Source organism: Taeniopygia guttata, chromosome 1A, assembly GCF_048771995.1.
Source record: "Taeniopygia guttata chromosome 1A, bTaeGut7.mat, whole genome shotgun sequence".
Lineage (NCBI taxonomy): Eukaryota > Metazoa > Chordata > Aves > Passeriformes > Estrildidae > Taeniopygia > Taeniopygia guttata.
The window spans coordinates 29005756-29018720 of record NC_133025.1 but is presented as its reverse complement, the minus strand read 5'-3'; the positions used below and the strand labels follow the sequence as shown (position 1 = coordinate 29018720).

The 12965-nt window shown below is 40.2% G+C and overlaps 1 protein-coding gene across 7 annotated transcripts in view; it reads right to left on the bottom strand.

Annotated features, from left to right (window-relative positions):
- TMEM117 (transmembrane protein 117) overlaps nt 1–10741 on the bottom strand; it is a 177797-nt gene extending 167056 nt beyond the window's left edge. For 2 of the 7 annotated variants that reach the window (XM_072922319.1, XM_072922322.1), the window contains exons 1-2: nt 9902–10238; nt 7687–7991 (exon numbers count right to left, since the gene is read on the bottom strand). In XM_072922319.1, the coding sequence (XP_072778420.1) occupies nt 7687–7963 (277 nt within the window). In that variant the 5' untranslated portion in view covers nt 7964–7991; nt 9902–10238. Of the gene's footprint in view, nt 1–7686; nt 7992–9689; nt 9842–9901; nt 10239–10596 lie in introns of those variants that run through there. The other 5 variants (XM_072922305.1, XM_030258490.4, XM_072922300.1 and 2 more) reach the window with 5 other exon arrangements.
- Between the last annotated feature and the right edge of the window lie 2224 nt (nt 10742–12965).

Sequence of the window (12965 nt, the reverse complement as noted above, 5' to 3'; positions counted from 1 at the left end):
TCTCTTTACTCCCTCACTGCCCTAATTATTTTTTTATTATTTGTTTAGCCTGTTTGACTTTACCTGAATATTGTACAGATTTAATTTCTTTGCTTTACTATTAAATGAAAGTGTGCTTCATAGTAGACAGACATTACATCAGTGTCCCAGAAATAGAAAATATTATTTGGCAAGCACATAAGTGAGCCTAAAAAGCCCTACACAGCTGGGCACTTCAAAAGATCATACCCCAGTGCTGCAGATGAAAGCTGAATTCAAGGCTCTGCTGCTACCTCTACTCAGATGTCCAGCCTGCTCCTGGGAGACTCCTTTCCCACATAAAGGCACCAGGGATAGTGTGAATCCTCAAAGCATGAGAGTTTCTTCTGCTCCTGCCAAACCCCGGCATGAGTTACTCAATGGGGAAAGGGGCATTGCCCTTTCTGATGAAAAGAGAAAAAGAAGAATGCAGAAAATTCTGTTTTCCAGCATCTGAAATTAGGGCACGTGCCTCTCATGTCTCAGCAATCACATTTAGAAACCCTGCATTTCTGCCCTACCTGTGTCACAGGGAACAAGTACTGATCCCTCCTCCTTGAAAGTCACTCTGTTAGTGAAGACATTTACAAATTCTTTTTACTTTTGCCATATGTAAAACATCTATGAGAAATGTATATACCACATTTGTAGAAAACTATTTGCTAAATTGTTCTTGTATCCTGATAATCTGATAATACAGTCAAAGTTTTTTAAGGACCAGAATATGTTGAGGTTATTTTTTTTTCTTTCTGGAATTAAAAAAAAGTTATACATATATTTCTATTTTTAAAAACTTTATAAGGCAAGTGCACATGCTGGGGAGTGCACAGGTTGGATTTAGCTTGGAGTCTCAGCAGAATCACACAGAGAGAAATGTTAGTTTGTATGTGAAGGACCTTCATGCCACTGACAGCCTAACGGGACCAAGGAAATCATGTTCTTCTAGGGATTCTTCAGCAGGCACATGGCAAGGTGATGTTCCACACTAACATCCTCCTCTCTTCCTTGTAAGGGATAATGATACATTAAATTTGTCCCTGCACTAGGTTGCACCTGCACTGTGCCCATCAGGATGCATCTACTAAGAATAAGATCACTTCTATTTCTGGAAATTGGGGAATGGAGACATATCATTCCCATAAGTTGCAGGCATCATTCCAAAATCACTCCCAAAATCACTTCAAACAGAAAGAAAAATCTGGAATTTGTGTCAAAAAGATCAAAACAGATATTTGACACATCAATATGAAATAGCAATGAACTTATTTTTAGTTTTCAGTCACTGGATGCTAAATATTATCTAGAGCTTTCCCATTATGGAAAATCTGACACACGTAACTCTTCCTGCGCTCTTATTCTACTGCTTGGGCAAGGGGATATGCACCTCCAGTAGAATCAAATCTTTCATTGAAGAGAGAATAATCTTTTTGTAGCTACTACCTGTATCTCTCCAATTAAACTCTATAATTTACTATCCAAAGACTGATTCCGCAACTAAGGCTAAGTGCAGACAACAGGAGTCTTCTCACTGAGTGTGAAAAGAGGAAGCAGTGAGATGTTATGGCTCTTCTAAAAATAAGAGTAAGAGAAGAAATTAGGAGGCCACTTGCATGCTTTTCATTTATTTTGAAAGGTCACTTGTGGTCTCCCTCATGAACGATGTAAAGTTTAAAATAAACTGAGATCTGAATTACTGTCAGCTTGCCAGAGCTGGAATCTGATGAGCCTGCAACTCATTCAGTGGCTGGCTGAGAGCTTCTTTTTATGTTTTTTATGTTGCCTTTTTTTTTTTTTTTTTTTTTATTTGAGGATTCTGGCTCTCAGAAATGCTTGTTCACAGTCATTTGTGCGTTATTATTAGCAAACTGTTAGACTGGCCCCTTGGCACACATTTTGTAGGACCAAAATAATTTTATTGCATTGCTTCAACATTTTACTGGTACAAAAGAGGTGAATTGACCGTGAGGCAATCACAGCAGACCTTGAATACCTTCAACAGAATTATTTTGGTCATCATTATTAAAATACTGAACAGGTTCTTTTTTTAACCAGCTATCACCTTAGTTGTTTTGTCTTAGGCTGAAGTCATCAGTGGGAAAGAAAGAGGAGGAACAAAGTTGCTGGGTTTTAAGTGACAGTCCTTAGTGTAATGTAAAACATAGAACTGACAATAGAAAAGAATATGCTCTATCAATCAGCTTAGAATTTTATGCAAGTATTGCTATATGCACACCACTTGTTTCTACAGATGGTGTATAACTGTTCCTATCACTACCATCAAACAAGAATGGGAAACAATCTGGCTGAAGAACAAGCATGCGAAAATCTTAACAAATTTATGGAAAGCTTCTTTGGCAAAACAGATCACATGGCTCACTCGCTATTTCACAAACACCACTATGAAAGTGATATGCCAACACCACCAGTAATACCACTGCCCAGATTTTACACTAACATGACCCCTAATATATCAGGATACTAACTAATCATATATGTAATATTGTATGAATTTATCCTGTTACCTAACATCCACTTTTCCCATGTAGTGCACCATCATCCTGACTAAATCCCAGTTTGCCCAATTTCTTCTAGCAATCTTCATTCAGTTAACACACCCCTTAAAATTCAGCATAAAAGCAGACAGAGACATCATACAACACATGAGTATGATGTTTTAGAGCCTTCCAGATAAGATGCTTGACAAAAAGAGTAACAATTTCAGACTGCATAACCTTGGTGGGTATTTTGTTTGAAACTATTTATCATGAAATTACTCCCAGCATGGCACTACTGTCCGTAAAAAAATCTGCAACATTTGTGTGCACCCACAGTTCAGTGCAATTCCTATAATGAGTGCTTTATTCATTTATCCCAGTGTCTATGAAGCTCACATTATAATTCAATTTTAAACAAACTGCATACTGTGAACATTTGTAAGAGATAAAGCCATTAAATTCAAAATTTATACAACAGCTCTAATTTATTCACTGTATTATGATTCCTCCATTTTAAGAAATACAGATTTGGCTATATATATCTTGTTTTCTGTAATTATTTTTAACACATTAAGTACTTTGTTTTTCCATCCACACCATATAGAAAGGAACTTACAAGTATAAATCTAAGAACACTCATTGGCAATTGATTCAAATACAGATAGAATACAAACATAGTCTCTGCAATCAGGCTTTTAACCAGATTTTAATACATCTTCAAAATCAGAAAAACAGACAAGTAGAAACATGTATATTTTGTAGTAAGTTTTTAAAAACTGATGTATCTAATATGCTGCATAAGCTAAGGATTAGTACACTTAAGGACCAGTCAAAGCAAAAATGCTGGACTGAAAAGATAAGGTATTTTTCCAAGTATACTGCCCATTTATGCATACAGCTAAAAGTCTATTCAAATTGAACTTATTTTTACATGTGTAGTCCCTAGGCTTTTTTAAGGTTTTAATACCTTTCTGGTCCCTAAGCTTATTCTCTTACCCAGAGAGAGCTCCAATATTGTCCCTAACATGTAGTTTTTACATTAGAGGGGCATGGATTAGAATAGCTATTGTGCTGGGCTCAGTGATAATGATTTGTAAGGATCGTGTTTATCTATACTGATGCAAAATGCACAGCCTGAACTTTCGGAAATAAAAAAAAAAACAAACCCCACTAAACTCAGAATTTAGGTCTGAAGTAGTGCAGAAGAGCAACTGAGCATATGATGAGCAGGTGCCAATTAAAACATACACTTTCTATACCTTAAACACTGCACTGTCTTCCATACAATGCCACAGAGCAATACGAAAAACAGGCAAATACTTATTTAGGAATTTCTTTTATGTCAAGATTTGAATGCATTTTTTGAATCCATAGTGTCATCAAATGGGTCAGTTTATAATCTCTCTCTGGTTTAAATAAAGCAGAAAATTAATCATTAAATTACCACTTTCCCTCATCTCAAGTAATTGTCTCATACAGAAAGAAAAAACAAACCAGGGGTAGGTATCTTTATTTTTTATTTCCCCAAACTCCCAATATTCTTCTATGACCTTTCACTTTCCATCGCAAAATTAAAAGCACAATAGAGTAAAAGCACAAGAACACAATACCTAACCAAACAGAAGATATGCTTAGTGATGGATCAAAATAATACAGTGGATAACAGCCAAAAGACAATGTTAAAATTCTAATTGTTCTGACCACATGTCATGAATATATAAAGAATGTACTAGATAAGGGCTTTTTTTTTCCATGGGAATATTTATCATGGGAAATGTTTATCAAATGAAATAAACTATTTCTTGACTGATGAACAAGAAAAGTAATTTTTTTCTAATCTTGTTTTAAGTCATGAGGAGTGTCTTGAAGGATTCCCTGAAGATAATACTGCTCAAAGGTTGCAACAAATATTATCAACAGAAAACATTCCATTATGTCCTCCAGCTGAGATTTCTACTTCTTATCAATATAGTTTACTTACTCCCTTATCTCTCTGTAAACTCAGAGTGATGATGCCTAAATCAAGTTTCCAGCACCTGTCTCCTTCCACTTTTAGACACATAAGAGGCTTGAACTTATTTATTTTATTATTTTAGTCCATGACAGTCATGGCTATCAGGCAGTGACTGTGACAGATAGTACATAGTACAGACAAACTGTACTATGACACAGTTCCAGCTAATTACTTCAGCCTAAGACAAAACAACCAGCTATCCTTCTAGTTCCTATGTAAACTCAGCAGCAAGAAATACAGAAGACAAGGAATAAAAAAGCAGAAAGGACATAGAGAAAGAAAATCCTCTCCTCTTCATTTAAAGTGAGATGTGCAGATTAATCCTTTTCATTTTCAGTTTGCAGCCTGCAAGGTGAGCTAAGACCTGACAGTCTTGATTGACTGGTGCTATTTGGTTTCCTGACTGCAGGAAGTTATACACAGGGCACAAGAAACAATCAGTCAAAATTTTCTCTGCAAACAGAGTTTAGCAGAAAAGAAAAAACACAAATAAACAAACAAGATTTAAAACCAGAGTGGTCCTAAGCAATTATACATTTTTTTTAAAAAGTTAAATAAAGAAAAATTACAGAAGTATCAGCTACTTAAAGAAATAGACTAGAGAAATTAAAAACAATAAAGGGGTGAATTCATTAACTGCTTGACGTCAGAAGATCCAGAGGACACGTTCAATAAGGATCTCAATAAAAGGAGTTATTTATAGGCAATTAAGTCATTAAGGTAGTAGCAAATAAGAGGCAGAAAATATTTCAGCATGGGCTGTACAAATCTCTTGGAGACAGAGAAATACCTGAAGCTGTAAACTCACATTCTCATAATGGCAATGTCTATCCACACCAGCTACACAGCCACATCAGTCAGCAATTCAGTCAGCTCCAGTCCCATTGCCTGCCATCTGCTCGCAGTGTATCACAAGCAGCAGCACATTTCCACTGCCACGTGTGTGGGTGCAGTCCCACAGCACTCGAGCCAACACAAGGTACGGCTGCCACAGCCCCCAGCTATCTTGGCTGCACAGTCCTTGGCCATTCCATCAGCACTGGCACTCCAGTGAGCACATCAGTTCAAGGAGCTGCTGTAGATGACAGCAGAAGCAACTGATTTTCCATGAGATTGGCTGCCTGAGCTGGCTTGCTGCACTGTAACATCAACAGCAGCACCGGCTCAAAATGATGTGGCAGGCATTAGGAGGGTGGGGTTGTGACAGATCTACATTGGCAGAAATTGCCATGAAACCCAATGTGCAGCAGGTAGCCTCAAATCAGATTGCATCTACGCCCATGTTGCTTGCCCAGACCACAGCCACAAATATCCATAAACCAGCACTGCCTTCAGGGTTAGGAATTCTCCCCATTAGTTTCCTCTCAATGCTGACCCCATTTTAGTGCTCCCACAAACATCAGTATGGTCAGACATGTGATCCTTACAGAAATAAAAGATGGGTGCTGCTAATATGGGTAAGTTCCCTATCTTGTTTCACTGAGCAACTGCACAGAGGCACAACGCAGCAGGACAGACCTTCCCCGTTTGGCAGTAAGACTGAATCGAGCCACTTTAAAATTTATGTTTAACTACATATGATATTCACTTACAAATCCTGAAGGAATTATCATAATAACCTGCCTAGATAGAAGATAATGACTCAGTAGTCAGAAAAAATGTGTTTTTCAAAAAGAAAAATTCATGTCTTGATGAGGTCATATCCTACAAGAACTTGTTCCACTGGTTGTCTAGCCTTCCAGATAAAAAAAATGCTGGCTATTTGCCACTTCCAAGCACTGGACCTTGCATTCATTATATGGGCTGAACCAAAAGTTCTGCCCTTCAAATCTGAGCAAGTCACTCTCTAATCTTCCCTTTATCCTCTCAATTCTCTCACTATCGGTCTAATTTTCTAAATTTATCATCAGTTTCATAAATTTTCCTTAAACATCTTCAGTTTAACAAAATCATTTCTCAACTGGGGAAGCCAGAATAGAAAGCATTCTTGTGGTAGCCCTTGTTCCAAGTAAAATGTCCTCTTTATGGGAACATTTTACATTTACCATTACACTGTGTTAAAATAGCTGAATAGTCTTCATGATGCTTAATTATTTTTCAGAATAACTGCTTCAAGAGAAGTCTGTATTAAAAGTCACTTAATGTGGCTTTGCTTGTTCATTCCTCAACACAACTGCTTTACATTTGATTTACTGAAACAATAGTGGCTCTCTCTTGATCTTAATAGAATGAGACAGGCTAAGGAAATGGCCTATTGCTCATGTGCTTTGAGGTGTTCCAGCAACCATCCATCCTGCAGTGCTACCAGCATAAGGATATGGGGGCTGGCCATCTAGACCAGCAGCAACACACCCAGAGACAGATGTTTCAAAGAATAGTGCAACTGGCAGAAACAAAGAAATCTTTTCTACTGAAGATTTCTAGCTATCTCTAGAACATAGAGACAGCCTTGAGCCTTCAGATGCAACATTCTCTACACATAAGTTAAGACAATAACAGATATTTTTGTATCTCCATATATTTACATCTAAGTTCTCAGTCTCAGAATTTACTCCAGGGCCATTTCTTCCCTTTCAGTTAGCCCATGTACAGTACGTTCCTCAGTAAAGTCATAGTTTGTGTATGGAAACATTTACTCTCATGTTTTTCCCTGTTTCCTGCCTTTCCATTTTACTGATTCGATCTTGTACTAAAACAGAGACAAGTCCTACCTCTCCATTTTCACATGGGAGCTCTTCAGCACAGCTCTGCTAATACTTACAAGAGCCTCTGCTTCCACTTTAGTGTCTTTTGACAAGGCATGAAGAGTTGCCGCCCCAAGGAAGAATTCCTTTTCTTCAAATTGCTGAGAAAGTTACATAATAAGACCTAAAAACTAGTCTGAAGGTGCGAAGTCCATTTGTAACATAGAAAAACTGACCTCCCAAGAATTTAAAACATGTCAGCATTCACTATTTTTATCCTTTTTGACCGAAATCATTGAGAGTTGTGCTATGGCATTAGTTTCCATGACAGTGAAAACTTTGATGTACTGAGTTACACAGCTCTAAACAGTAAAAGCAATTAAAAGCAAAGTTTACTAAATTGCCACAAGTAGAAAGCTTGTAAAAAGTCAGAAAGCCATCATCAGGAAGTCAGCAGATGCATCTTTTAACTTACCAAACAAGCGCTGATGGAAGAGAAATTTCCCAGCTATCAGTCCTGTGAGAATGGCAAGGAGCCACAGAAACACCTTCAAAAATCTCCAGCCTCCTCCTTCAGGGTATTTATTTGTTACAAAGGAGAAACAATTACCAACAACAATAACATTGGCTTCTGTCTGGCTGTGAGATACTGGGTCCTCAGCAAATATTAAGAAGTTAAAGAAGATCACTAAGTAAGCCACAACTAAGCGAGACCACGGGTGCTGGAAGTAGTAGCGGAAGTCTTTATCCATCCTCAGACAGTGCAGAACTGGGTTTTGCCTGTATGTAAAGATACAAATGCATAACGTTATATATACCCCTAATTCTCAGAGTTTAGGAGAGACTCACACATTACAAAAATCAAACCATTGCAATCTTGTCATCAGTAACTTTTAACACTTTAGACTTGACTAGAAATGAAAGTTTCAAGCAAAAGATATTGTTAGATCCAGGCAGAGGAAAAACTGAAATTTCTCCCTATTCCAATGTAAAAATAAGAACCAAACAAATATACATTGTAGCACAAGATTTTCAGTCTCAAATAAATATACTTCATGTGCCTCCTCCATAATGGGACATGAAAAGAATGAATATAAGAACCTGGCAGGCTACTTAAAACACAGACTGCCTTCCCAGCTACACAAAAAAATACAACACAGATTTCATAAAGGTTTTATGCTAAGCCTAAATGGAATCTTTTTCCATGTAGGAGAAGGACGGAACCAGCCCAGAAGTCCAGAGGTCTTCTACTGGAAGCTTAAAAGCATATGACCCAGAAACATCAGAAACGTGTGCTCATATGAAAGAATAACATCTTGGAAAAGTTTCTAGAATTAATTCTTGCAAGTCAGGCAAGCCTGTATAAATCTTTTCGCTGACTTCAGGGAGTACATCTATATTTTCAAAACCATAAAATAAGATAGCCTGAAACAAACTGTTCTGTATGAATACAAAAACTGTATTTTGAAACCTGCCTACTTATTAAGTACTGCTATAGAAAAATGCAACTGAACATGGAGCATTTTAGTTGTTTGCCATTTAATTTCTTTTCTTTTATTCACAACCAATTAGTTGTTTCATTCTCTTCAACCACTTTGTATGTACAAAGATACAAGGCCTTTGTGTTGTAGAACACCAAAATTATCCAAGAGACAGTGTGTAGGAAGATAAAAAAATGTGTCTAGTAATATTGCTTATTACAGCATGATCCTTGAAGGATACAGTGGCAAGTTTTTGCAAATGTCATACGCCCTGCAGCAAAAAACCAAACCAAACAAAAAACAGCCCACAAAAGACCTAAACCCCCTATCAATTACTCATCCCTTCCTGGACTTCTAACTTAGGATTTGCAAACTTAGAAATGGCATGAATTTCAGCGTCTCCTCTTAGTTAGTCCCAAAATTATTTAACTCCATAACACAATTTATATTAGTAAAATTGCAAGGAATCCTGTACCTAATAAATGAAAAGGATAAGAGAACCTCTCGACAGATTCAGACAATGCATTCAGTAAATAAAAGAAAGGAATAATGTCCCATTATGCATAAATTACATACGAAAAAGAAAAAATACCACATTACAGAGTTTAAAAGCTGGCACCAGGAAGTGTCGGTCCTTCAAAAACTTTATGAAAAAAAGTGATTTAAAGTAAGGGTCGTCGCCTAAGAAAATATCACTATGGGGAGATTAAACTGCCTTTAGAGCCATAAGGACGCCCAAAGCTACATCTCGTTCTCCTTTCGTTCTGTTACCATAAGAAAAGTTTTGGTATTTCCTTACGTGTATGAGCCATCTTAAAGCCTGAATGGAGAAAAACAACTACACGTCCTGATATTTTTAACAGCTGCCAGATACCCGAGAGTTATCAAACACCCAGCTGAAGACGCGGCTTCTTAGGAAGCGTTTCATAGCATCGGAAGCCAATATTAGCGACAGCAGCAGTGACAAACTGCTAACAAAAATCCTGCTCCTACCTACCTCAACGCCGAAAACGCGGGCGCCGAGAGCGCCGCGGACCACACGCCCGTCGCAACCTGTTAAATCGACCCATTTCCCCTGGCCCGTGGCAGACCCGGGCACCCGCGGCCGCCTCCCCGGCGCGGCGCTGCGGCCGCCGCCGCCCCGCCGGGCACCGGGCCACGGGCCCCCGCAGCGCCGCGCCCCGGGCCCCCGGCGCCCGCTGCACTCACCGCGACGGGGATCCGGCGCCGCGGGCGCGGGGCTGCTGCTGCTGCTGCTGCCGCTGCTGCGGCTCGGCGCCCGCCCCGGTGCGGCTCTCGGCGGCGGGCGGCCCCGCTCCGCTGCCCGCGGCCGGCAGGGCCCCCAGCCCCTCGGGCGCTGACAGCGGCGCTGGCTGCCTCGGCGTCCCGCCCCTCGGCCGCCGCGGCGAGGTAGCGGCTGCGGCGGCAGCGGCAGCGGCGGCTGCGCTCCTCCTCTCCGCTCCGCTCCGCTCCCGGGCGCGGGCGAGCGGCGCCGGCAGTGCCGCAGCCGCGGCGGCAGCGGGCGGCGCCGCTGCGGCAGGGTCCCGGCGCCCCCGGCGCCCGTGCCCGGCCGTGCCCGCCCCTCCCCCGGAGTCTGCCAGCGAGGACCCGAAACGTGCGCGGTGTGCCGCGGGTGTCTTTATTCACCCCGGGAAAGGGTGGCCGGGAGCCACGGGGCTTGTCCAGCCGGCGAGGTGAACGAAACCCGAACAGCACCCAATTCCCATCTGTCAGATTCCAGGATTATGCAAATTTACAAACACGGGAGACAGGCGGGCAAAACTGGATATTTATTATCCGAACGCAAAAGCACAGGGCTGGCAATAACAGCCAGATCACACAGGATGAGCTATGAAAACCCTTCTATTTGGGAGGGGAAGGAGGTCTACACCCAATTTACTTACTTGGGAAGGGGCTATGCTGAGGCTCCAGGGTGCACACCCGGTCTGTATGGTCACTGTGTCGGGCAAAATGCCCCTGTGCAGCCTGCCAGAGTTGTTGACGTTGCACTTCAGCCGAATTGTCAACCAAAGCCTTTTAATGTGGGATGTGGTCCCTAGTGCCAATGCGCTGGTATTGCTGACATCCCAGGAAAACGTTTACAGGATGCTCTTAGCATTGCATTATGACTGGGTTTTAATGCAGTGTATACTAGTTCTGGTCATTGCTGAAGACAGATAAAACAAAGTTGAAGTTGCTAGACACAATATATTGTTGGGAAAAGTCAGGTAACTCCAGTGGAGTGGGTATCTGAAATTTGGTGTCAAACATCTGGCTGCTTCAGGCCAAAGTAGACAGGAATGTGGCTGAGATCGATCAAGGAATGTGGAAGGGTATTTAGAAGAGTCACGTTGCAAAAGACCAGCACAACCAGAACAAGCAGCAGAAGACTTGTGCACCCCTTCTGTACTTCTGACAATACAGTACCATGTATTTTTGTAAATAAATGTAATTACTATTGAAGATGTCTAACATAATCACCACATTATCTTCCTCAGTGGAATAATCTGAGACCCTCATTTTATGTAGAAAGATGCAATATTCAGTATTTCACACTAGCACACCCCAAACTATCTTTACAATAAAAAGAAAATTCAAAAAGAAAAATCATCATGCGCAATGTGAGAATACAGAAATACAGTGAAAAGCATGGCCTGTTCATGCAACAGTTCTGTGTGTACTGCCACGCTTGCAGAACTCTGTCTCCTTATGTTCAGCTAATGAGAATCCACAGAGGGAGGCAGCATGCACTACAAAGAGATCACACTCTTCATGCACCTACACACCAAAAAATATTCTCTTCAGCTCAGATTGAAACCCACGCTACTACAAAGAATTAATGAGTATTTTTTTCAGATAGTAAATCATTGAGCAAATTTTTGAAGTCTCTAAGTTAATAAAATGAAAATAATCTACCTTTCTATTAAAGTAACCAAAAGCATAAGTGCTCCATGTATCTCCACCAGATTTCATGTTGCATTTGCTGTTTTAAGAGGAAGCTGACGTAATTTTTAAAAGTGTAGTGTTTCACTCATATATAACAAAAGATGGACTGGTCCTATTTCTTCTTTTTAACCAAGCAATCAAGATTTCCTTGATGAAATACATACCTGAATAGCAACAATTAACAAATAATCTCAGTAGACAAGACTAATCAGGCCTGCTGACTGAAAGCCAGGGACTGCCTGCAACTAAAGAATATAAACAAACTGTTACCTACAAAACTGTCAGCAAATGAAAAAGCCAAAAGTAAAACCAGTAAGTTGAACCTAAAAGGCAGGCTGAATCAGGACAATGAGTCATCTTGAAACGTTAGTTTTCGTACTTGTGAATGAAACTGATCTATCAGCACTGCTGCTATAAAATAGCACTTGTGTAAAGGCTGTCATTTTACACCCAATTTCCAGCAGAGCTGTAAGTATTGAACTAACCATAGATTGATACTACTAATTGATACTACAGTATCAGTTTTTGTCTGAATGTCATTCTACACTCAGATAAGAGTAATTAGCCTTCAGCACAATAGTCTGTAACAGGACTGTTCTCTTTTTGTAATAAATTATATGAAACTTGTATTTCAGTTTGTGCCCATTGCCTCTTGTCCCTCACTGGAGATCATAAGGAGTCTATCTTCATCTTTACTCCTCCTATCAGGCTCTTAGACACATCAATAAGATCCTCTACCTTGAGCCTCCTCAAGATTAAACAGTCACAGTTTTCTTATCCTGTCCTCCTTCTTTCATCTGTGGATGCACAAATGCCTCTTCCCTGGCATGCTTCTCATTAAACATACTTAATTCCCTCAAATCTCAAAACTCCACTACTCAGAGATTGTGCTCTTAATCTATTTTTCTTCCATTCTGCTCTTGTGGGTTGATCACATCCAGCAGGTAAGCACCCACACAGCTGCTAGCTCACTTCCCCCTGCCTCCTTCCTAGTGGGACAGAGGAGACAATAGGAGAAAAAGAAAGAAAACCAGTAGGTCAACATAAAGATGGTTTAATAAGTAAAGAAAAAAAAAGAGATGAGAATTATAAAATGCAATAAGTAAGGATTTTTAAAAAGTCTGCTAAGGCAACCATTCAACAAAGCCCACAAGCAGACCATCAGTCTCTGATAAACAGCTTTGAATACACTCTGTGTCTCACACTTTTCTTCTACTCTGTTTTATTAGTGAGCATGATGTTACAGATTATACAGGGTCAGCTGTCTCAGCTCTATTGTCTCCCAAATTCATGCCTACTTGCTGGTATGGGAACATGGTCACAATGG